Source organism: Stegostoma tigrinum, chromosome 6 (assembly GCF_030684315.1).
Source record: "Stegostoma tigrinum isolate sSteTig4 chromosome 6, sSteTig4.hap1, whole genome shotgun sequence".
Classification (NCBI taxonomy): Eukaryota; Metazoa; Chordata; class Chondrichthyes; order Orectolobiformes; family Stegostomatidae; genus Stegostoma; species Stegostoma tigrinum.
Window position 1 is genome coordinate 111,477,491 of NC_081359.1, and position 25,484 is coordinate 111,502,974.

Genomic DNA, 25,484 nt, shown 5'->3' on the forward strand with positions numbered 1-25,484 from the left:
GCAGTCACTGTGGGCAGTCAATCTACTGACACCACCCCCCCCCCCCCCACCCACTGTAAAAAGAGATGGGTGCAGTCAGTCTATCAGCAGACAGCACTGCTGTTGTGACACAGCTGCTCAAAAGAAATGTGTAATCGTTGAATTTGCTGCATCCAAAAATGCAAAAATTATTTTGTATTTAAAAACATTTGAAGTAGCATGTGGGAGAGTATCTTATTATGATGAACCCAGCGAGGAGGGCCAATAATTGAGGATTCCCTGAATTGAATGCTGAAAAGATATCTCCAGAATTTCATTTGTGGAATCTTTGGGGAAAAATTTGACAGCACTTGAGAAAAAGTTTGGGATAACTAAGTGCAATTAACCCATATCTATTTGCTTTGCACATAGGCAGACTCTATGCTGCCCCCTCATTTATCTTTGGTTCCATGTTGCAGCCATTTAAATGTGCTGCTAGTGGCTGATGACCTGAGCAGAGGTATGAATTAGTGAGACACTGGAATGAGCACAGGTAGTTCTGCTATAATGCATGATTTGTAACACAAATTAGCTGTGACACATTTGAATACTGGATGCTGTTTGGATAGTGCAAACTTTATGCTGTACAGATATAGTGATCTTCTACAATGATTTCCCTATAATGTGATTTTTCCATAGCTCGAGGTCAAACAAAAGATTGGAACTATCACGTTACAGGAGAACTAGCTGTGTAGGATAGCCTGTACTACTTTTAAGGCCCAGCCTGCGAGTGTTTTAGCTCGAGCAGGTTCCAGAAGTCATTGTAGAAACAAGTTTGATTTGGGAGGGGCTCAGCACAAGATGGAGAGAGTGGACTCCAAGGTTTGCTGATTCAGTCCTAGAATCTTTGGTGCAGGAAATGGACAAGAAAGAAGATCCCCTCGATGTGTAAGGGGCTAACTTCTTTAAAAAAAACAGCAAATTCTAAGACTAGCATGAACATGGGTATGTGAGGAGGCCATTTTGCCCCTTGAACCTGTTCCTTCGTTAGTGAGATTAGATTAGATTAGATTCAATTCGATTAGATTTGATTTAGATTAGATTCTCCACAGTGTGGAAGCAGGCCCTTCGGCCAAACAAGTCCACACCGCCCCTTGGAGCATCCCACCCAGACCCAACCCCCTATAACCCACACACCCCTGAACACTATGGGCAATTTAGCACGGCCGATCCACCGAACCTGCACATCTTTGGACTGTGGGAGGAAACCAGAGCACCCGGAGCAAACCCGATCATGGCTGATCTATGACCTAACACACTATATGCTGATTTCTGCAAATGCCTTAATACTTTTTTTACCCTTGTATCCTTTTAATGATTTTTGTTTTTAAAAAAATGAACAAAAAGTGTAGACCTCTTGATTGTAGTCTTTAAGCACTCCTTGGACGTAGAAGTGGTACCAGACAACTGGGAATTGCAAATGTTACATTTGTTTTGAAAAATGGTTTATAATGTAAAGACTGTATATTGTTGTTTTCTTTATTCCTGATTGTGGATCTAAAGGAAGAAACAGGATTGTTGAAAGATTCCGTGCATTTTTAAAAGCAAGTAACCTGGTGCTGATTATACATACTGTTTACAAAGTTGATAGTTCAAAATGAAAGCCTTAATTTTGTATTCATTTTGTGGGATGTGGGCATCGCTGGCTGGCCAGCATTTCTTTCCCCATCCCCAGTTTGCCCTTGAGAAGGTGGTGATGAGCTGTCTTCTTTAAAAGCTGTAGCCCTCCTGTAGGTTGACCCACAAAGCCATTAGGGAGGGAGTTCCAGGATTTTGACCCAGCAACAGTGAGGGGGCGTTGATATATTTCCAAGTCAGGATGGAGTGTGACTTGGAGCGGGACTTGGAGCTGGTGGTGTTCCCATATGTCTGATGCCCTTGTCCTTCAAGATGGAAGTGGCCATGGAGTTGGAAGGTGCTGTTTGAGGATCTTTGGTGCATTTCTGCAGTGCATCTTGTAGATGGCACACACTGCTGCTACTGAGCATCTGTGGTGGAGGGAGTGGATGCAAGTGGATTAAGTGCCAGTCAAGTGGGTGCTTTGTCCTGAATGGTGGCAAACTTCTTGAGTGTTGAGGCTGCACCCATCCAGGCAAGTGGGGATTATTCCATCACACTCCTGACTTATGCCTTGTAGATGGTGGGGCAGGCTTTGAGGAGTCAGGAGGTGAGTTACTAGCTGCAATATTTCCAGCTTCTGGCCGGCTTTTGTAGTCACTCTGTGTGTGGTGAGTCCAGCTGAGTTGCAGGTCAATGATATCACCCAGGATGTTGATAGTGGGGAATTCAGTGATGGTAACACCATTGAATATTAAAGGACAGTGGTTAGATTGCCACTTGTTGGTGATGGTCATAACCTGGCATTTGTATGGTGTGAATGTCACTTGTCAGTTGTCAGGATATTTTCCAGATCTTGATGCGTTTGAACGTGGGGCTGCTTCCGTATCTGAGGAGTCCGAAATGGTGCTGAATGTTGTGCAATCATCAGTGAACATCCCCAATTCTGACCTTATGATAGAGGGAATGCCATTGATAAAGCAGCTGAAGATGGTTGGGCCTAGGCCATTACCCTGAGGAATTTCTGCAGACATTTCCTGGCGGTGAGATGACTGACCTACAGCAATCACAACCATCTTCCTATGTGTCAGATATTACTCCAAACATCGGAGAGTTTACCTCCTGAAACCCATTGATTCCAGTTTTGCTAGGCATACTCTGTTGAATGTGGCCTTAATATCAAGGGTTGTCACTCTCACCTCACCTCACCTCTATAATTCAGCTCTTTTGTCCACGTTTGAGCCAAAGTTCTAATGAGGTTGGGAGCTGAGTGGCCCTGACGGAACCCAAACTGGGTATCACTGAGCAGGTGCTGCTTGATAGCACGGTTGATGACACTTTCCATTGCCTTTACTGATGATTGAGAGTAGACCGATGGGGCAGTAATTTGCCAGGTTGGATTTGCCCTGCTTTAAGTACACAGGACATACTTGGGCAATTTTCCACATTGTCGGGAAGATACCAGGGTTGTAATTGTACTAGAAGAGCTTGGAGAGGGGAGCAATAAGTTCTGGAGCACAAGCCTTCAGGACTATTGCCGGAATGTTGTCAGGACCTGTACCCTTTGCAGTATCCAGTGTCTCCAACTGTTTCTTGACATCACGTAGAGTGAATCGAATTGGCTGAAGATTGGTATCTATGATGCTGGGGACCACTGGAGGAGGCTGAGATGGATCACCCACTTGGCATTTTTGCTGAAGTATGGTGTGAATGCTTCAGCTTTACCTTTTGCCCTGATTTGCTGGGCTCTTCCATCATTGAGGATGGGGATATTTGTGGAGCCTCCTCCTCCAGTGAGTTGTTCAATTATCCACCCCGTTCACGACTGGATGTTGTAGAGCTTACATCTGATCCCTTGGTTGTGAGATCACTTAGCTCTGTCCATCACTTGCTGCTTTCGCTATTTGGCAAGTAGTCCTGTTGAGTGGTGTCGCCAGACTGATACCTCATCTTCAGGTATGCCTGGTGCGGCTCATGGCATGCCTCCTGCACTCTTTATTGAACGTGGGTTGATACCCTGGATTGATAGTAATGGCTGAGGGGGGGATATGCTGGGCCATGAGGTTACAGATTGTTCTGAAATACAATTTTCTTAGAAGACAGAGGGAGCAGTAGAAGGGTGTGTTTCTGAATGGAGGGCTGGGACTAGTGGCATTCCTCAGGGATCAGTGTTGGGACCTTTGCTGTTTTTAATATATAAATGTTTTGGAGGAAAATGTAACTGGTCTGATTATTAAGTTTGGCAATGACTCAAAGGTTGGTGGAATTGTGGATAGCAATGAGGACCAGGATATAGATCGGTTGGCGACTTGGGCAGAGAGGTGGCGATGGAGTTTAATCCAGAAAATGTGAGGTACTGCATTTTGGAAGGTCTAATGCAGATGGAAAATATACAGTAAATGGCAGAGCTCTTCAGAGTACTGATAGGCAGAGGGATCTGGGTGTACAGGTACACAGGTCACTGAAAGTGAAGAAGGTAGGCAACAAGGCATACAGCATGCTTGCCTTCATCAACTGGGACATTGAGGTTAAAAATTGTCAAGTAATGTTGTAGCTTTATAAAACGTTTGGCCGCATTTAGAATATTGTGTTCAATTCTGGCTGCCATATTACCAGAAGGATGTAGTGGCTTTGGAGGGGGTACAGAAAAAGATTTACCAGGATGCTCCTGGTATAGAGGACACTAGGTATGAGGAGAGGTTGGAGAAACTTAGGTTGTTCTCACTAGAATGACGGAGGTTGAGGGGCAACCTGATAGAAGTCTACAAGATTATGAAAGGCGTGGACAGTCAGAAATTTTTACCCAGGGTGGAAGTGTCAGTTACCAGGGTCCATAGGTTTAAGGTTAAGATGGGCAGGGTTTAAAGGTAATGTACGAGGCAAGTTCTTTTTTACACAGAGGGTGGTGAGTGCCCGGAACTAATTGCCAGGGGAGGTAGTGGAAATCGTGACTTTTAAAGGTCATCTTGTCAAATGCATGAATAGAAGGATATGGCCCCCAGAAGGATCGGGGGTTTTGGTTGTGACGGGTAGCATGTCGGTGCAGGCTTGGAGGGCCTGTTCCTGTGCTGTAATTTGCTTTGTTCTTAATTCTGCGCTGCTGCTGCTGTTGATGGCCTACAGTGCCTCAATGGATGCCCAGCCTTGAGTCGCAAGATCTGTGCAAAGTCTGTCCCATTTAGTATGGTGATAGTGCCACACAACACGATGTAAATTATTCTCAGTGTCAAGGTGGGCCTTCAACTCCACAAGGACTGTGTGATGGTCACCCTTGCATCTGTCCATGACTGTCTCAGTAACTGCAGCTGGCAGATTAGTAAGGATGAGGTCAAGTGTGTCTTTCCCTCTTGTTGATTCCCTCACTGCCTGCTGCAGGCCCAGTCTAGCAGCTATGCCCTTCAGGACTGGACCAGCTCGAACAGTGGTACTGCTGCCAAGCCACTCTTGGTAGTAAACATTGAAAACCCCACCCAAAATACTTATTGTGCTGCTGCTGTGTTGCTCAGCACGGAGGAGTACCGATTCATCACCTGAGGGAGTACGGTACGTGGTAATCGGCAGGAGGCTTTCTTGCCCATGTTTAACCTGAAACCAGTGGGGTCCGGAGTCAATGTTGAGGACACCTAGAGCAACACCCTCCCAACAGTGCTGCCACCTGTGCTGGGTCTGTCCTGCCAGTAGAACAGGACATTCCTAGGGATAGTGATAGTGTCTGGGACATAGCCATACTCTCAGAATATTATCTTACAGACAATATTAGGCCGTTGCTTAACTAATATCTGAGACCACTCTCTCAACTTTGACACTAGTAAGAAGGACTTTGCAGGATCGATAGGACTGTTTTTGCTGTTGTCTTTTTTCTGGTGCTGAGATCGATGTCAAATGATGCCTAGTTTCCAGATGAACCAAAGGCAGTGGAGGTTTGCTAATAACAAATAACTGAATACCCTGTGGACTAGTGACCAGTTATTGATGACAAAAGCCTGCAAACAATTGTGTGATTGGTTCCCAGTTGGCTGAACAGCTTAGGGTATAAATGCTCTCGCAGAAGCAATTGGATCTGTGCAAAGGCAGATTTCTCCTTTTCTCTGCAGTAAAAATCATCCAAGACCTGAAGATAGCCAGTTTTATGGTTGTTGTAAGCTATGATTTTATAAGTGTGATTCAGCCACCCTGGGTCTTCTATGAGCAGGTGAGAGTATATGGAGAAAGGGAATCAAAAGAGCAGCATGCCCAGACAAACCAAAAAGACCATCTCCGTTCTGAGGAAGGGTCACTGGACCCGAAACCTTAACTCTTTTTTTTTCCTCCACAGATGCTGCCAGACCTGCTGAGCTTTTCCAGCAACTTTGTTTTTGTTCCAAAAGGACCATCTCAGTGGACTCTCTGAACAAGGACCACTGATCTATCAACCCAGTCTTTTCCTCTGCCCATTTTGTGTGTGTGTCGCTACCCTGAGAGAAGAAATTCCTCCTTATCTCATTCTTAAATGTGTGACCCATTATTCAGAGATTATGCCCTTTGTTTCCCTTTGTGCAAGAGGGAATATCATTTCTGTATCTACCTTGTTGAGTCCCCTAAGAATATTTCCTCAAGGTTAACTCTTATTCCTCTATTTTCTAAAAAGTAGAGGCCCGACCTATTCAACCTCCTCCTCAGATAGTCCCTCCTTACCTGGGATCAGCCGAGTGAACCTTCTCTGCATTGCCTCCAATGGCAGCATATCTTTCTTTAGTTTAGCCCAAAACTGTGGACAGTCTCCCAGCTGTGGTCTGACTGGTGCGTTGTATAATTTTAGGAAAGCGTCCCGGATTTTATACTCCATGTCCTTTGAAATAAAGACCATTTGCCTTCCACATTACTCATAGAACTTGGATGCTAGACTTTTATGATTCATGAACAAATATTCCCAAATCCTTCTGTTCTGTAACTTGCTGTAGTCTTCTCAATTTCAATAATATTCATCTCCTCTCTTCTTCCTGTCAAACTACATGACTTCCCATTTCCCTTTTTTTTAATTCCTTCTGCCAAGATTTTGCCCATTTGCTTAACCTGTCAATATCACTCTGCAGACTCTGACATGCACCACTTGCCCTCTCGCCTATATTTGTGTCATTTGTAAACAAGTGTTTATTGACTAGATTTTCTTTTAAGTCTGTAGCAGGCTGACTGACAAGCTCCCTTTTTACAACATTATTTTTCATTTTACTGACTTCTTGGCAAAAGTGTGTTTTTTCTTAAATACCAAAGCACGGAACACTTTAAATAGCAAATCAGATAGGGATATGTGGTTGGGAAGTGATAGTAATGTCGCAGTGTTTCAATTACCCCAGGATTGACTGCAATTTGTTTTGACAGATTGCTGATTAAATTTATTTGCTTTGGGAATTAAGGTCTAATTTCCATTACAGAGAGCAATCTGTTTTCCATTTCTCACTCTTCAGAATATACTCAGTGCTATGGAAACAAGAAGTTAGTGATGACTTAGTGACGAGTAGCCACCTGAATTCAGCGTTTTAATGCCTCCTTTTTAGGCGTGCTACTTTGCTTTGATTCACTTGCCTCTCATCTAGTTAGGAAGACTGAAACCGATGCCAATTTCTGTAACATGGGAACATTGAACAGAAAAAACTGTTTTCTTTCATTTGTATCAAGTAATCTGAATTTTATGGCAATCTGAACAAATTGAATGAATTCACAAATATCCAAGACAGCTACGGAAAAATCCATGAAAAGACAATTATAATCCTATACTAATGACTCAGATTGGGTGACCACTTTGTGGAAATCCTACGTCTATATGCAAAAGTAACCTTGAGCTTGCAGTTGCCAGCCACTTCAACACACCACCGCGTTCTTTGGCCAACATTTCCATCTCTGTAAGACCTGAAGAATATAAAAGCAGAATTACACCATTGGGTCTACTCCCCCATTTGATGTTTCTCATCCCCATTCTACTGCTTTCTTCCTGTAACCTTTGATCCTCTTACTATTCCAGAACCTATCTATCCCTGTCTTAAAGAACTCAGTGACTGGCCTCCAGAGTCTTCTGTGGCCACAGATTCACCAGCCTCTAGCTGAAGAAACTTAACCACATCTCAGGTCTAAGGGGTCATCCCTTCACTCTGAGGCTTTCTGGAGTTTGCACATGCCTTTGTGGGTTTTGACCAGTGCTCCAGTTTCCTCCCACAGTCCAGAGATGTGCAGGTTAGGTGAATTGGCTGTGTTAAATTTCTGATACTGTTCAGTATTATGTAGATTAGGTGGGTTACGGAGGAAAGGAGTAAGGATAGGCCTGGGTGGAATGCTCTCCGGAGGGTCGGTGTGGACCTGTTGGGCCGAAGGGCCAGGTTCCTCTCTGCAGGAATTCTGTGATTCTACAAAAGGAGTAAATCTCCAACAAAAGGCAATGTTTATTCTGGCTAAAAGTGACTAGGAGAGACATTTAAGGGACTCTGGCAAAGATGCAGATAGTAGAAACTAATGAAGTATTGCTAGAATGTTAACTGGCCAATGTAGTGTGGTGTTTTGTTCACTCGGGCAATATTCTATTTTATTCCACAATTTTGAATTGCTGCGGCAACATGAGCTTTTAAATGCTTTCACCACCTAACTTTTGGTGTGTGCTGGAGGCTTCACAAGTTTATGGTCACACTTTGGTTGCTTTATAAATGCACCTTCCTCTACCTTTTAAATACTAGAGTTGGCCACGAGCATGGGTTTTCTGGCCTAGAGGCAGGAATTGCTATCCAAACATCTAATGTAGTGCCTGTGTTCAAAAGTGACAAAGCTAGCATTGTAACAAATACAAATCAATTAGGTTGATTTTCATCCATGTAAAATAATAGAATTGATTTTCTACAGCTTGCTTGATGACCATCTGTAAATCAATAGAACAGCTAAAAGCAGTTGGCATGAGCTAATTCCGCATGTCCACCAGTATTGACTACAAGAAGCCCTATGATATGCTGTACATTAACTTTCAAGAAGTTTCATAAAATTTGACACAAATGATTAAATAGCCTAAACGAAATTGAGATTCAGCTGTAACAGACATGAAATGGTGCGTGAAACATACCCCATGATGAAATTGTTTGGGTGGAATGTTAGGATTTCTGATTAAGTTTTATAAACAAGTCACTGGCTGATTTTTTTAAAAGATCAAATCTGTTATAATTGATCATACCTTGAGCATAAAGTAGGAATTGTAGTCAAGCTTTTCATTTGCTTTGAGTGTATTATGTCAGCTGTGTGTTAGCTGGGGGTGCTCTCCACTTTAAGATATGCTGGCATTGGACTGGGATAGATGGAGTGAGAAGTCACGCGACACTAGATTATAGTCCAACAGGTTTATTTGAAATCACAAACTGTCAGAGCAGTGCTCCTTCTTCAGATGGAGTCGTTATTTTACAGAAGGGCAGAAGATTAGCCCTGGTGCACTGACAAATACTCATTGCTTGATCAACATCACAAAAACAGTTTGGTCATTATCATCCAGAGCTAGTAAGAACTGCCGATGCTGGAGTCAGGGATTACACGGTGTGGAGCTGGAGGAGCACAGCAGGTCGAGCAGCATCAGAGGACCAGGAAAGCTGACGTTTCAAATGGGCCTGAAGAAGAGTCCTGACCTGAAATGTCAACTTTCCTGTTCTTCTAGTGCTGCCTGGCCTGCTGGGCTCCTCCAGCTCCACAGTTATCCTGGTCATTTATCATGTCTGCAGAAGTTGGCTGTACGTTGAGCTTGCTGCCATGTTTCCTACATTACAACACAGGCTGCCCTTCAAAAGTGCTTCCTTTGTTGAAAGGGCTTTGAAAAATCCAGCGGTGGTGGAAAGTACAATTAGAAGTGAAAGTCTTTCTTTATTTTTATTTGGAGTCAGCCTTGTATTGTCCCTTGTAAACAGACCAAATATCACAGAGGCATACCCTTCCTTGAAAGATATCAGTCGGTTTTAAAGTACCATTAGTAATTTATAAATGATCAGATTGTATTAAATTTTACAGCTTGTTCCTTAGAAGTTTGTTTGAAGTTTTTTGTTTACGCCTTTGCAGGGTTTGCTTAAGTACCTTGAGAAGTGCTTCTCCGACCTGAAGCAAAGAGGTGTTGTGGTTGGATATGATACTCGAGGTCAAGAGACTACGAGCTGTAGCAGCAAGAGGCAAGTGCTGTTCAAAATTTCCGCACGATACAAAAAGTTGTATCATTGCTTTCTTCTCTAAATGGAAATCCAGAAGCCAAAATTACTTTTTTTTTAGATTGCCAATTGTAGGTCAAGTTCATTTAATTCCATTAAATGGATTTCCAATTAATAGGCTTCCAAATTTTAAATGTGAAGAAAAGGGTTGGGTCATTGAGCCCCTCGAGCCTATTCTGCACTCTCATTGAGTTGCTGGCTATCCACTACTAATCCACATCCCTTCAAACCTTTGGACAACACAAATCTATCGGTGATAATAAAATGTGAGGCTGGATGAACGCAGCAGGCCAAGCAGCATCTCAGGAGCGCAAAAGCTGACGTTTCGGGCCTAGACCCTTCATCAGAGAGCTCTCTGATGAAGGGTCTAGGCCCGAAACGTCAGCTTTTATGCTCCTGAGATGCTGCTTGGCCTGCTGTGTTCATCCAGCCTCACATTTTATTATCTTGGATTCTCCAGCATCTGCGGCTCCCATTATCTCTCACAAATCTATCAGTACTGGATTTAATCTTGCAAAGTGAACAACAGTAAGACCATAAGACATAGGAGTGGAAGTAAGGCCATTTGGCCCATCGAGCCCACTCCGCCATTTAAATCATAGCTGATGGGCATTTCAACTCCACTTCCCTGCACACTTCCCGTAGCCCTTGATTCCATGTGAGATCAAGAATTTATCGATCTCTGCCTTGAAGGCATTTAATTGTAGTGGTTTAATTTCCACTTTAAATAACTTCATTCAATCTAAATGAACTTTTTTTGGTGTGGTATGTTGAGTGACTGGCTCAAAATCATTGAAAGTTTCATAAGACAAGTTGTGATCTGATGGTTAATGATATGAAAATTTATTTTCTTACCGTTTGCTAAAGACTTGCCCAGTTGACTGCTGCGGTCTTCCTTGGAAAGGATATACCTGTGTATCTGTTTTCTACATATGTGCCAACACCATTTGTGGTAAGAATTGGTTGTAATTACAGTAAATCCATCTGATTCTCTAATACTGTCAAGCCTTTTTAATAAGTCTGAGTTTCTAGAGAAAAGCTTTAAACTTGGAAGGTGGAGGAGTTTATGTAGCACATTACTTTCAATGCTGAGCTTTCAGTTCCAGTCAAATCCATGTCATAAAGAAGACAACCTGCACTGAATTACTTTATATCACTTTAACTTCCTGGTGGAGGTGATCTCATTGCATGTCACTGACTGACTGGCAATCTTACTCCAGGCAATTTATTTTTCATTGTAGAATATTGTTGCACTGCCGGCTTCGCTGTAGAAAACAATCTTGTTGGAGTAGCATATAGGGGATATTTGACCTGAAATTTCATGACACTATCTGATCTGGGAGTGCTCTGGTTTATTGTTTAAAAAGGGGCACATACTCAGCCATCTTTCTATAAACAAACTCTCCCATGGTTTCAAGATAATAAAATGTGAGGCTGGATGAACACAGCAGGCCAAGCAGCATCTCAGGAGCACAAAAGCTGACGTTTTGGGCCTAGACCCTTCATCAGAGAGGGGGATGGGGAGAGGGAACTGGAATAAATAGGGAGAGAGGGGGAGGCGGACCGAAGATGGAGAGTAAAGAAGATAGGTGGGGAGGTAGGGAGGGGATAGGTCAGTCCAGGGAAGACGGACAGGTCAAGGAGGTGGGATGAGGTTAGTGGGTAGCTGGGGGTGTGGCTTGGGGTGGGAGGAAGGGATGGGTGAGAGGAAGAACCGGTTAGGGAGGCAGAGACAGGTTGGACTGGTTTTGGGATGCAGTGGGTGGGGGGGAAGAGCTGGGCTGGTTGTGTGGTGCAGTGGGGGGAGGGGACGAACTAGGCTGGTTTAGGGATGCAGTAGGGGAAGGGGAGATTTTGAAACTGGTGAAGTCCACATTGATACCATATGGCTGCAGGGTTCCCAGGCGGAATATGAGTTGCTGTTCCTGCAACCTTCGGGTGGCATCATTGTGGCAATGCAGGAGGCCCATGATGGACATGTCATCTAGAGAATGGGAGGGGGAGTGGAAATGGTTTGCGACTGGGAGGTGCAGTTGTTTGTTGTGAACTGAGCGGAGGTGTTCTGCAAAGCGGTCCCCAAGCCTCCGCTTGGTTTCCCCAATGTAGAGGAAGCCGCACCGGGTACAGTGGATGCAGTATACCACATTGGCAGATGTGCAGGTGAACCTCTGCTTAATGTGGAATGTCATCTTGGGGCCTGGGATAGGGGTGAGGGAGGAGGTGTGGGGACAAGTGAAGCATTTCCTGCGGTTGCAGGGGAAGGTGCCGGGTGTGGTGGGGTTGGAGGGCAGTGTGGAGCGAACAAGGGAGTCACGGAGAGAGTGGTCTCTCCGGAAAGCAGACAGGGGTGGGGATGGAAAAATGTCTTGGGTGGTGGGGTCGGATTGTAAATGGCGGAAGTGTCGGAGGATGATGCGTTGTATCCGGAGGTTGGTAGGGTGGTGTGTGAGAACGAGGGGGATCCTCTTAGGGCGGTTGTGGCGGGGGCCCCAAGATGACATTCCACATTAAGCAGAGGTTCACCTGCACATCTGCCAAAGTGGTATACTGCATCCACTGTACCCGGTGCGGCTTCCTCTACATTGGGGAAACCAAGCGGAGGCTTGGGGACCGCTTTGCAGAACACCTCCGCTCAGTTCGCAACAAACAACTGCACCTCCCAGTCGCAAACCATTTCCACTCTCCCTCCCATTCTCCAGATGACATGTCCATCATGGGCCTCCTACACTACCACAATGATGCCACCCGAAGGTTGCAGGAACAGCAACTCATATTCCGCCTGGGAACCCTGCAGCCATATGGTATCAATGTGGACTTCACCAGTTTCAAAATCTCCCCTTCCCCTACTGCATCCCTAAACCAGCCTAGTTCGTCCCCTCCCCCCACTGCACCACACAACCAGCCCAGCTCTTCCCCCCCACCCACTGCATCCCAAAACCAGTCCAACCTGTCTCTGCCTCCCTAACCGGTTCTTCCTCTCACCCATCCCTTCCTCCCACCCCAAGCCGCATCCCCAACTACCTACTAACCTCATCCCACCTCCTTGACCTGTCCGTCTTCCCTGGACTGACCTATCCCCTCCCTACCTCCCCACCTATACTCTCTCCACCTATCTTCTTTACTCTCCATCTTCGGTCCGCCTCCCTCTCTCCCTATTTATTCCAGTTCCCTCTCCCCATCCCCCTCTCTGATGAAGGGTCTCGGCCCGAAACGTCAGCTTTTGTGCTCCTGAGATGCTGCTTGGCCTGCTGTGTTCATCCAGCCTCACGTTTTATTATCTTGGAATTCTCCAGCTTCTGCAGTTCCCATTATCTCTCTCCCATGGTTTAATTGACACAGAATTCACTGCAGAGAAATAGACCAATTAACAACTGCACCTCCCAGTCGCAAACCATTTCCACTCCCCCTCACATTCTCTAGATGACATGTCCATCATGGGCCTCCTGCAGTGCCACAATGCTGCCACCCGAAGGTTGCAAGAACAGCAACTCCTATTCCGCTTGGGAACCCTGCAGCCTAATGGTATCATTGTGGACTTCACCAGCTTCAAAATCTCCCCTTCCCCCACCGCATCTCTTAACCAGCCCAGTTCATCCCCTCCCCCCACTGCACCACACAACCAGCTCAGCTCTTCCCCTCCACCCACTGCATCCCAAAACCAGTCCAACCTGTCTCTCTCTCCCTCCCTAACCTGTTCTTCCTCTCACCCATCCCTTCCTCCCATCCCAAGCCGCACCTCCATCTCCTACCTACTAACCTCATCCCACCTCCTTGACCTGTCCATCTTCCCTGGACTGACCTATCCCCTCCCTACCTCCCCACCTATACTCTCTCCACCTATCTTCTTTTCTCTCCATCTTCAGTCCGCCTCCCCCTCTCTCCCTATTTATTCCAGAACCCTCACCCCATCCCCCTCTCTGATGAAGGGTCTAGGCCCGAAACGTCAGCTTTTGTGCTCCTGAGATGCTGCTGGGCCTGCTGTGTTCAGCCAGCCTCATATTTTATTATCTTGAATTCTCCAGCATCTGCAGTTCCCATTATCACTGACCAATTAACCAGTTGCTTTGTGTTTATGCTGCACACAATTTATGCTGCAAACAGGCGCTTTTTTCCACCCACTATCGTCTTACCCTATCAGCATATATTTCAATCCTTTTCTCCCTGTGTTTGGGAGCTTCCTGTTTTAATTTATTTATGCCACACTTTTCTGCCGATCTTGTGGTAGTAAGTCCTATATTCTCATCACTTTCTGGAGATGCTTCTCCTGAATTTCTTCTTAATAGCACCGTATTCAACATCATTTCCTCTCTAGGAAGAAAGGAAGGAAAGTTTTGTTTCTTGGAGCAGGGAATCAGTAGATGGTGGTAATGAGACAAAGTAAAAGGTTCGTGAGAGAATAACCATGACATTGAATGCACAGGCCTGATGAGCCAAATGACATTTTTACATCCTTGACTTGCTGCTTAATGCTTGTAGAATTCATTCCAGGACTAATAGTAGGCGCCTTTTATCCAAACTCTGCATTGCTATCAGGCATTCTATGCCCTGATCAAAATCAGGCTCGCAGCCACAAACAGAATACTTTCGAAGTTCAAAAGCAAACTCTCACACCTGAAAGTCTGAAGTAAAAGCAGAAAATGCTGGAAATACTGAACAGGTCAGGTGGAGAGAGGAAGAGTTGCTGTTTCAGGGTGTTCATCAGCAGTTCAACCAGAATTAATGCCATATTACTGCTTTCTTTAAATTATTTATTTCTGGTGCATTTTATTTGGTGGGAAAGCCTCAGGTAAATTTGAGAGGGGGAGTGTAATTAATCAGTCAAGTAGCCATCTATTGACTGACATTTTTTTTTTCTTCCAGCCATATGCTGTTAAGCAGCTTCACGTTGCAGCTGGTGTAATGATTACTGCTTCACATAATCCCAAACAAGACAATGGATACAAGGTATAGTGTGGTGCATGGCCAATAAATTTATTAAGTGCTTTGTGCACTATTTGGGAGTATCAATGTATTATGTTTTACATACCACCTTGTGGACTACAGCCAAGACAAAACAGAAAAAGCCAAATCTTGCTTCATTGGTTGTTATGGTAGTGAGGAAAAATGAGATGATTCTAGATCAGTTCGCTGACTGCATCTGGACATGGTGAATTTAAATTGCAGAGCTGAACCATGTTAACACTGTCGCCTCTCTGTTGTTTCAACAGTGGTTTGACCGTTATAAAAGTGTGAATTAGGAGTAGGTGATTTGTCTCCTCAGCCTGCTGCGCCGTTCAATAAGATTGTGGTTGATCTGATTGTAGCTTCAACCCCGTGTTTCTGACAACTGCCAATGACATGGTTTTCGATTAAGAATCTAAAGTTAATGTATCCCTGCGTTAAATACGTCCAATGATTCTGTCTGTACCACCCTTTCTATGTACCATGAAATTCACTTTTAAAGACTTGCTGTCTCTGATCATGCAGATGGTTGACACTTTATTTGGCATTTTTCAAAATATTATTTTTATGTTTTTAACAACTGTATACGTAAACTTGTCATGGTGTAATTGCTCCTTCCAACTTCACATTATATTTCCCTATTAATAGGAAGTGTTTTTAAGATTGAGAACAAAGTGTACAAATTTAGAATTCTCCCATTGCAGATCATAGTCCCGTTATTCCCTGCTTCGGCTGAAGATGATACATGATCTTAACTGAAAAGTGGATTTAATAAAACAGGGCTGCAGATAGAACATAGAAAAGTACAGCACAGTACAGGCCCTTCGGCCCACGATGTTGTGCCGTGGAATAATCCTAATCCAAAACTAAAATAACCTAACCTACATTCCCCTCAACTCACTGCTGCCCATGTGCATGTCCAGCAGTCGCTTAAATGTCACTAATGACTCCGTTTCCACGACTACCACTGGTAAACTATTCCATGCGCTCACAACTCTCTGGGTGAAGAACCTCCCTCTGACGTCTCCTCTATACCTTCCTCCTAACACCTTAAAACTATGACCCCTCGTGGCAGTCAGTCCTGCCCTGGGGAAAAGTCTCTGGCTATTGACTCTATCCATGCCTCTCATTACCTTGTACACCTGCTGAAAATCGAACAAAAACAGAAAATGCTGAAAAACCTCAGCACATATGGTAGCATCTGTGCAGAGAATCAAAGTTGACATTTCGGGTCCAGAGCTGAAACGTTAACTCTGATTTCTCCCCACAGATGCAGCCAGACCTGAGATTTTCCAACAATTTCCATTTTTGAAAAGTGAATAAGTTCAGTAATACCAGTTAGATTTCTTCCCCCATTCTCCCAAAAGTGCGCATTCTCAGGCCTTCAAAAATAAATCAAAGTAGCCTCACCACAATAGTGAATAGGCATTTTGTAAGCTGATTATTTAGAGTTGTTGACACATTGTCTACTTGTGGACTACCAACTGTTGTTAATATCTTTCCTGTAAAATGTAGGAATTTCTGTAGATTATAACACTGCCCTTGCCTGCCTGCAAGAAGACTACACTGAGTGCTTCCACAACTGACCTTGAACAGGGCTGTCTGATTTACCATTGAACAGTCTGGAAATTTCTGAAATCATGAAAAACTGGCGTCAAAGTCACTTTGGGGGAAAAAAAGTCTTGTAATTACTACTTTAAATTTAAAGAGCTATTCATCGTGAAACCAAGCATCTAGTTTGATCCATGGTCTGACCCCACATTACTCAAGGTGCCTCTGGTTCAGTCTTTACCAGAAGTGTTCTGAGGATGACAGTGGGACTGAAAAGAAACTAAGACTTTATTTTTGAATTCAGGGCAAATAATGATAAAATGACTGTGTCTTTCACTAGGAAGCAGAAAGATGAAAGTATATTCCCTCCCTTCCATAACCAGACACTCTGAGTCAAAATTCAAACAAGAACATTCTTTCAACTCTGTAAATTTAACATGTTATTTCTGTTCCTTTCTGGCAGGTTTATTGGGAAAATGGAGCTCAAATTGGATCTCCTCATGATAAGAGAATCTTGGAGAGTATTGAAGAAAGTTTGGAACCCTGGCAGGATTCATGGAATGCAAAATTGCCTGATGTTAGTCCTTTGCGGCATGACCCTCTGGATGAAGTCTGTACGCTGTATACAGAGGATCTGAAAAAGTTGTGCTTCTACAGGTTAGAGCTTAGGACTTCCTGCCTTGTATGGGGCACAATTATTGGAAGAAACTCATCATTATATTATTTTATGTTGTAATCCTATCTTTTAAAGTCGCTTCTTATAGTATTTGTAGTATTTCATAGATGATTTCATATCTTAACCGCAAATCCTCACCCCATTTCCTTTTTCCCTTCATTTACCTCCTATTTAATTAGCTGACTGTTGTCAGTATGTCATGCATGTTCCACCCTTGACAGGATAGGGTGTCAGTAGCTACTCAACAGGGGTGGGTTACATCACAGGTTTTCACCTAATGTCCTATGAACATGTTTCCAAGCACTGAACATAGGTCAGTGGTCAGAAGGAGGAAATCTAGTGAGATATGTATTCTTTGAAATACAGAGGAAATGCAGACAAATGTAGCTCCCCTACCTAATGGCTGTTCAGAGGATATGTGCTTTGCTGGCATAGGAAATCATGTCCACGAAGGTAGTGAATTACCTTCTTGAATGAAGCTGAATAGCTCAATAGTTTGTTGGCTGTTTCAGAAGCCAGTTTAAAGTCAACCACAATGCATTACTTCTGGAGGCTCATATAGATTGGACTGTTTAAGAACATCACATTTCCTTCCCTAATGGACTTCACTGAACCAAATTTTTTTTGTTTAATGACATTTTGGTAATTTTATGATCTCAATTACTGACATGATTTTTTTTTAATCAATGTTCCTTTAGATCCACAAGCCCAGCATCGACCTAGAATTGGACATTCAGTTTGCTACTTCTAGTTAGATGGTAGACATTTTTTGGATCTGATAAACACAAAAACAGAAATTGCTGCAAAAACTCAGCATGTCTGGCAGCATCTATGGAGAGAAATCAGAGCTGATGTTTCAGGTCCAATGACCCTCCCTTCCTCAGAACATTCAGATTTATTTCTTAAACCTAACATAGATATCCGTGCTAAATGTTCTAAACGTGCACAGTATGTGGGCCCTGACCAGCCAGCTTAGAGCCAGTGCCTAGAATGAAGAGACACTCTGAATCCCCTGTTTATATCCATCAACCAGGGCTCCCTGATTGGCTCCAATTAACAACCCCAGTCAAGGATCTCATTGTCAATGAGGTCCACCTGGCTCTGGTTCCAATCATTGCATTCTTCACTTCCACAAAGTCCAGGGATATAGGCACGTTCTTTCTCTTGTAGCTTCTCCTGGGGCATTTTCACCCCAGCTCCACTTCCTCTGACACGACGTGTACATACCATACCTCACCTCTTGCACCCGGAATGCCTCAGGAGAGATTCCTCCGCCTCTTTTGGTGGTAACTGTATCAAGACTGCATCCATCTTGGACTCTGAGGTTTCCTTGACACGAGGTGGAGGGGAGAACCTACTGTTTCTGACAGCCTTTCTGGCTGTTCTGATGGACTGGGTATGTTTTGCTACTACCCTGGTTGCATGGTAGCAGTTTTCAGGTGACCCAAATATTTTTTCAGTACCACCTCACCTGCCCAAACTTTGTATGTCACAGGACATTGCATCAGCCTCATACCCGTACTGGACCACTTGTGGTTCCAGCACCAAGTATCATTCCCTGAAGTAAACTGTCTCTGGCATGTGGCCAGTAGTGGCGTTGCTGTTGCCAGTTGACCAAGGCAAACAGCCCCAGGCTATTCAGCCTCTCCCTACAGCATAAATCCGCCAACCCTGGCAGTATCCTTGTAAATCTTTACTGAACCCTTTCAAGTTTCACAACATCCTATGGCAGGAAGACCATAATTGCACACAGTATTCCTAAAGTGGCCGAATCAATGTCATGTACAGCTGCAACATGATGTCACACTCCTTTACACAATGCACTGACCAATAAAGGCAAGCATACCAAACACCTTCACTATTCTATCTACCTGTGACTCCACTTTCAAGGAACTATGAACTTGCACTCCAAGGTCTCTTTGTTCTGTAACACTCTCCAGGAAGTTACCATTAAGTGTATAAGTTCTGCCCTGATTTGCTTTTCCAAAATGCACCACCTTACATTTATCCAAATTAAACTCCATCTGCCACTCCTCAGCCCAGGCCCATCTGATCAAGATCCTGTTGTACTCTGAGGTAACCTTCTTCGCTATCCACTACACCTCCGAATTTTGGTGTCATCTGCAAACTTACTGACCATTGCCACCCAGGTTGACAGGGCTGTTAAGAAGGCGTACAGTGTTTTACCTTTTATTAATAGAGGGATCGAGTTCCGGAACCAAGAGGTTATTGCTGCAGCTGTACAAAACTCTGGTGCGGCCGCACTTGGAGTATTGCGTACAGTTCTGGTCACCGCGTTATAAGAAGGATTTGGAAGCTTTGGAAAGGGTGCAGAGGAGATTTACTAGGATGTTGCCTGGTATGGAGGGAAGGTCTTACGAGGAAAGGCTGAGGGACTTGAGGCTAAATACATCGACCTTTTGAAAGGCTTTAGTATCTGGTGCCTCAAGGTAAGTCAAGATCCTGATAACAGAGGACGCTGCAGGTCCACAGCTGTCATTTGGATAAGTAAGTGATAAGAAAGGTTTGGAGGAATATGGGCCAAGCGCAGACAGGTGGAACTAGGTTAATTTGAAATTATGTTCAGCTTGGACTGGTACCAAAGGGTCTGTTTCAGTGCTATATTACTATTTGGGGATGGTGCCAAGAATCACTTTTTTGTACAAAGTGCCATGGATCACTCTTGCTCCAATAAACTTTGAGACTTTGTGTGCGGCAAGTGGTCAAATCAAAGTTTCAACATTAACTTAATAGACTTTTTGTTGTTCATGGATATTCGGGGTTATAGATGGATCGTATTAAGATAGAAATCAGCAACAATTAATAAATGGTGGAATTGGCTTGAGGGGCTGAATGGTCGTCTTCTCTTCCTAAGGGCAACTATCAAGTGACATGCTGGTTTTATACTTTAGATGGATGGTAGGATCTTTCAAGGAAGAGTAATTAACTAAACGTACTTGCAGTTGCAATATCTTTTGTGTCTTGTGGTTATCAATGCCAAACGTGTTCGACATTGTTGTCTGCTATTTATTGGTATTTTTGGTCACTACTCTGTGGGAATGGGAAATCAGTCATTTTTAACTGATTGTTCTTGATTACAAATACAAATTAGACTCAGAACTGTTGTGCCTACTGGTAGCTAGGCCTCTATCACCCCTGGGCTCACTGAAACACCTGGTCATGTAAAGTCTTAGTTTTCAAAATTCTCATTCTTATTTTCAAATCTCTCTACAGCCTTGCCTGTCCCAATCTGTACAATTTCGTCCAACCCCAGACTCTGTTATCTCTGCTCCTCTAATTGACGTGTATATTTGCAAATATAATTGCACCAGTCACATAGAAATGTAGAATGTAGGAGCAGAAGTAGGTCATTTGGCCCTTCAGGCCTACTTTGCTATTCAATACAAGCATTTGGGCCCTGTTCCTACTTTCTTTCATTCCTTTGGTTATAAGAAAGAAGCAGCAGATATAGTTCTTCTGCCTTCAGTGCTTTGGCAACAACAAGTTACCTGTGGCTGAGAATTCTGCAGCCTCGCCATTCTCTGGGTGAAGAAATTTCTCCTCATCTCTGACTTTAAAAGGCCTACCCCTTGTTCTTGGACTATAACGCCCAGTTCTGGCCTTCCTGACCATTGATAACCTGGTTCTGACACAGATTGTTTTACCACGCTGCTGTGAAGGGCCTTAGGACAATTTATTGTGTTTACACATGTGGTTATTTTCCTGTGGTACACTACCATTTTATTGAATTCTTGCTTCCTCAGGCTGGCAGCTGCAATGATTTTGCAATGATATGTTCAAAATGTTGCAACTTCATCTTGTAATTACAGCTAAAAAAGTTTATCTTGCACTTCCCCATTTCATGGGTCACAGCAGACATTAACTTAAGTGCAAGAGTTCTAGTGATCTATTTCTTGCTCAATTTTTATCTTCCCTTCTTGTGAGCACCTCCCACAGGCAGTGATTGAGAACATTCGAGATAATGGGAACTGCAGATGCTGGAGATTCCAAGATAATAAAATGTGAGGCTGGATGAACACAGCAGGCCAAGCAGCATCTCAGGAGCACAAAAGCTGACGTTTCGGGCCTAGACCCTTCATCAGAGAGGGGGATGGGGGGAGGGAACTGGAATAAATAGGGAGAGAGGGGGAGGCGGACCGAAGATGGAGAGTAAAGAAGATAGATGGAGAGGGTGTAGGTGGGGAGGTAGGGAGGGGATAGGTCAGTCCAGGGAAGACGGACAGGTCAAGGAGGTGGGATGAGGTTAGTAGGTAGCTGGGGGTGCGGCTTGGGGTGGGAGGAAGGGATGGGTGAGAGGAAGACCCGGTTAGGGAGGCAGAGACAGGTTGGACTGATTTTGGGATGCAGTGGGTGGGGGGGAAGAGCTGGGCTGGTTGTGTGGTGCAGTGGGGGGAGGGGATGAACTGGGCTGGTTTAGGGATGCAGTAGGGGAAGGGGAGACTTTGAAACTGGTGAAGTCCACATTGATACCATATGGCTGCAGGGTTCCCAGGCGGAATATGAGTTGCTGTTCCTGCAACCTTCGGGTGGCATCATTGTGGCAGTGCAGGAGGCCCATGATGGACATGTCATCAAGAGAATGGGAGGGGGAGTGGAAATGGTTTGCGACTGGGAGGTGCAGTTGTTTGTTGCGAACTGAGCGGAGGTGTTCTGCAAAGCGGTCCCCAAGCCTCCGCTTGGTTTCCCCAATGTAGAGGAAGCCGCACCGGGTACAGTGGATGCAGTATACCACAATGGCAGATGTGCAGGTGAACCTCTGCTTAATGTGGAATGTCATCTTGGGGCCTGGGATGGGGCTGAGGGAGGAGGTGTGGGGACAAGTGTAGCATTTCCTGCGGTTGCAGGGGAAGGTGCCGGGTGTGGTGGGGTTGGAGGGCAGTGTGGAGCGAACAAGGGAGTCACGGAGAGAGTGGTCTCTCCGGAAAGCAGACAGGGGAGGGGATGGAAAAATGTCTTGGGTGGTGGGGTCGGATTGTAAATGGCGGAAGTGTCGGAGGATAATGCGTTGTATCCGGAGGTTGGTAGGGTGGTGTGTGAGAACGAGGGGGATCCTCTTGGGGCGGTTGTGGCGGGGGCGGGGTGTGAGGGATGTGTCGCGGGAGACGCGGTCAAGGGCGTTCTCAATCACCGTGGGGGAAAGTTGCGGTCCTTAAAGAACTTGGACATCTGGGATGTGCGGGAGTGGAATGTCTTATCGTGGGAGCAGATGCGGCGGAGGCGGAGGAATTGGGAATAGGGGATGGAATTTTTGCAGGAGGGTGGGTGGGAGGACGTGTATTCTAGGTAGCTGTGGGAGTCGGTGGGCTTGAAATGGACATCAGTTACAAGCTGGTTGACTGAGAGGTCCAGGAAGGTGAGGGATGTGCTGGAGATGGCCCAGGTGAACTGAAGGTTGGGGTGGAAGGTGTTGGTGAAGTGGATGAACGTCCTCCCACCCACCCTCCTGCAAAAATTCCATCCCCTATTCCCAATTCCTCCGCCTCCGCCGCATCTGCTCCCACGATAAGACATTCCACTCCCGCACATCCCAGATGTCCAAGTTCTTTAAGGACCGCAACTTTCCCCCCACGGTGATTTGAGAACGCCCTTGACCGCGTCTCCGGCATTTCCCGCGACACATCCCTCACACCCCGCCCCCGCCACAACCGCCCCAAGAGGATCCCCCTCGTTCTCACACACCACCCTACCAACCTCCGGATACAACGCATTATCCTCCGACACTTCCGCCATTTACAATCCGACCCCACCACCCAAGACATTTTTCCATCCCCTCCCCTGTCTGCTTTCCGGAGAGACCACTCTCTCCGTGACTCCCTTGTTCGCTCCACACTGCCCTCCAACCCCACCACACCCGGCACCTTCCCCTGCAACCGCAGGAAATGCTACACTTGTCCCCACACCTCCTCCCTCAGCCCCATCCCAGGCCCCAAGATGACATTCCACATTAAGCAGATGTTCACCTGCACATCTGCCAATGTGGTATACTGCATCCACTGTACCCGGTGCGGCTTCCTCTACATTGGGGAAACCAAGCGGAGGCTTGGGGACCGCTTTGCAGAACACCTCCGCTCAGTTCGCAACAAACAACTGCACCTCCCAGTCGCAAACCATTTCCACTCCCCCTCCCATTCTCTTGATGACATGTCCATCATGGGCCTCCTGCACTGCCACAATGATGCCACCCGAAGGTTGCAGGAACAGCAACTCATATTCCGCCTGGGAACCCTGCAGCCATATGGTATCAATGTGGACTTCACCAGTTTCAAAATCTCCCCTTCCCCTACTGCATCCCTAAACCAGCCCAGTTCATCCCCTCCCCCCACTGCACCACACAACCAGCCCAGCTCTTCCCCCCCACCCACTGCATCCCAAAATCAGTCCAACCTGTCTCTGCCTCCCTAACCGGGTCTTCCTCTCACCCATCCCTTCCTCCCACCCCAAGCCGCACCCCCAGCTACCTACTAACCTCATCCCACCTCGTTGACCTGTCCGTCTTCCCTGGACTGACCTATCCCCTCCCTACCTCCCCACCTATACTCTCTCCACCTATCTTCTTTACTCTCCATCTTCGGTCCGCCTCCCCCTCTCTCCCTATTTATTCCAGAACCCTCACCCCATCCCCCTCTCTGATGAAGGGTCTAGGCCCGAAACGTCAGCTTTTGTGCTCCTGAGATGCTGCTTGGCCTGTTGTGTTCATCCAGCCTCACATTTTATTATATTAGATTGAGAACATTCACTTATTTTTGTTTTTAATTCACCGTATCTCTACATACAGCACTTAGCTGTTTTGATAATTCCAGTTCTATGTTAAGCAGTATACATTTAGAAAAACTAAAAAGAATTTTGGGGCATCAATGTTGTGTAATCACTGTTGTGAGAGAGCAGCCAAATTGCAATTGGTTTCTACAAGCAGTCTTAAAGTAAGTTACCACATAATGATTTTGTGTGGGTCTAGGAAGTGGATACGTGTTGGCCAGAGCACGCTTCAGTGTGAAGAGATGACTCTTTCCAATTGATGAGGAATTTGTTCACCCAGAAGGTGGTGAATCCATGGAATTCCTTGCCACAGAAGACTGTGGACACCCAAGTCGTTCTGTATATTTAAGACCAAGAGATACACTCTTAATTAGTTAGGGGTTCAAGGATTTTGGGGAAAAAGGCAGGAGAATGAGGTGGAGAAATACATCAGCCATGATCAAATGGTGGAGTGCATTCAAATGGCCCAATTCTGCTTTTGTATCTTATGGCCTAATATTATGGCATCATGTATGTCTACCTGTTATGTCTTTATATGATCAACACCACATTTGACATTGCTTTGCATCCTCAGTACCATACAAATATATCAGCAAATGATTCTCACCACAGAATCACTAGGCCTGTTCTTAATCTTCCGGTCTAAGAACAAACTGTGTGTCCATCATATAATGTTTTTCATATTCTTGTGTTTCTGCAGAATTAAATCAGGGAGAACTTGGCAGAACAATGGAATGGTTCTTTCAACCATAAACAGAGTTACATATCTGTTAACTCGACACCAGTACAGGCAGTGCTTGAGTTAGGAATGGGTACTGTTCCTGAGTATGTTTATAAGTTGATTTGTACACAAGTCCGAACACAATACAGTACAATATAAAATAACTTAAGAGAATTTTATTTTATATTTTAAAGGTATCAAGGAATATGGAAGATCAGTTATGATAATATTGAATAGCAGAACAGGCTCAAAGGGCTAAATGGCTTATTGCTTCTAGTTTCTATGACCTATAAACGCATCTATTTTTCTTGCTGACTGGTCATTGTATTTTGTCGAATGGTTGTAGCAGAAAAGTAAGCCATTCAGCTTCTTATTGTGTTGTTGTATCACTCCAAAGAAGTAATTCAACTGCTGCCACTCTCAACCTTTCCCCATTATCCTGTAAAGTTTACCTTTTCCAATAATGAACCATTTGACACTATGTCCAACAAACTGTCAGGCAGTGTACAAAGAACTTTAAATTCCTCCACTCCCTTTTCCCCATTCTTCCTCCTTTATCTAAGGAAGGAGAGATCACTATATTTTGAGTATTCTTGAACAAATAATAATACCACATTGATCTAACTCTGCAAGTCCTTTGATTACTGGATAGCCTACTTAGTAATGGATTATTTTATCTCTTCCTGACAAAACAAACTAATTTTGGAGATAAACGTACCTAAAACTTTAAAGAGGATACGATGAAAAAATTTCATTCCCATTTTGATTTAAGCATAGCGCTTGCTTAAGCGCACTAACCTGCATTTCGTCTCCATCCTATAGCCATTTACCTGGTTGTTCTGTAGTCTGGACGAGCTATTGTGCCTGAACGAGTAAATTTTAATCTTTTTAACTTTCTCCTACTCGTGTCTGAGATGCTGAGTTTTCTTTAGGACTTCCATCAGGAGCATGGTGGGGATCAGGATGTGGCCATATAAATTCATAGCCATTTTGTTGGAACATCATGCAACACATTGAAGCACAACACAGCATGCCACTACATCGTGAA

At 44.8% G+C, this 25,484-nt stretch overlaps 1 protein-coding gene across 3 annotated transcripts in view; it reads left to right on the forward strand.

Annotated features, from left to right (window-relative positions):
- The window catches only part of pgm2l1 (phosphoglucomutase 2-like 1), a 116,946-nt gene that overhangs the window by 29,277 nt on the left and 62,185 nt on the right, over window positions 1-25,484 (forward strand). For all 3 annotated transcript variants that reach the window (XM_048532274.1, XM_048532275.2, XM_048532276.1), the window contains exons 3-6: window positions 9,628-9,734; window positions 10,638-10,722; window positions 14,631-14,714; window positions 16,726-16,919. In XM_048532274.1, the coding sequence (XP_048388231.1) occupies window positions 9,628-9,734; window positions 10,638-10,722; window positions 14,631-14,714; window positions 16,726-16,919 (470 nt within the window). The remainder of the gene's footprint in view (window positions 1-9,627; window positions 9,735-10,637; window positions 10,723-14,630; window positions 14,715-16,725; window positions 16,920-25,484) is intronic.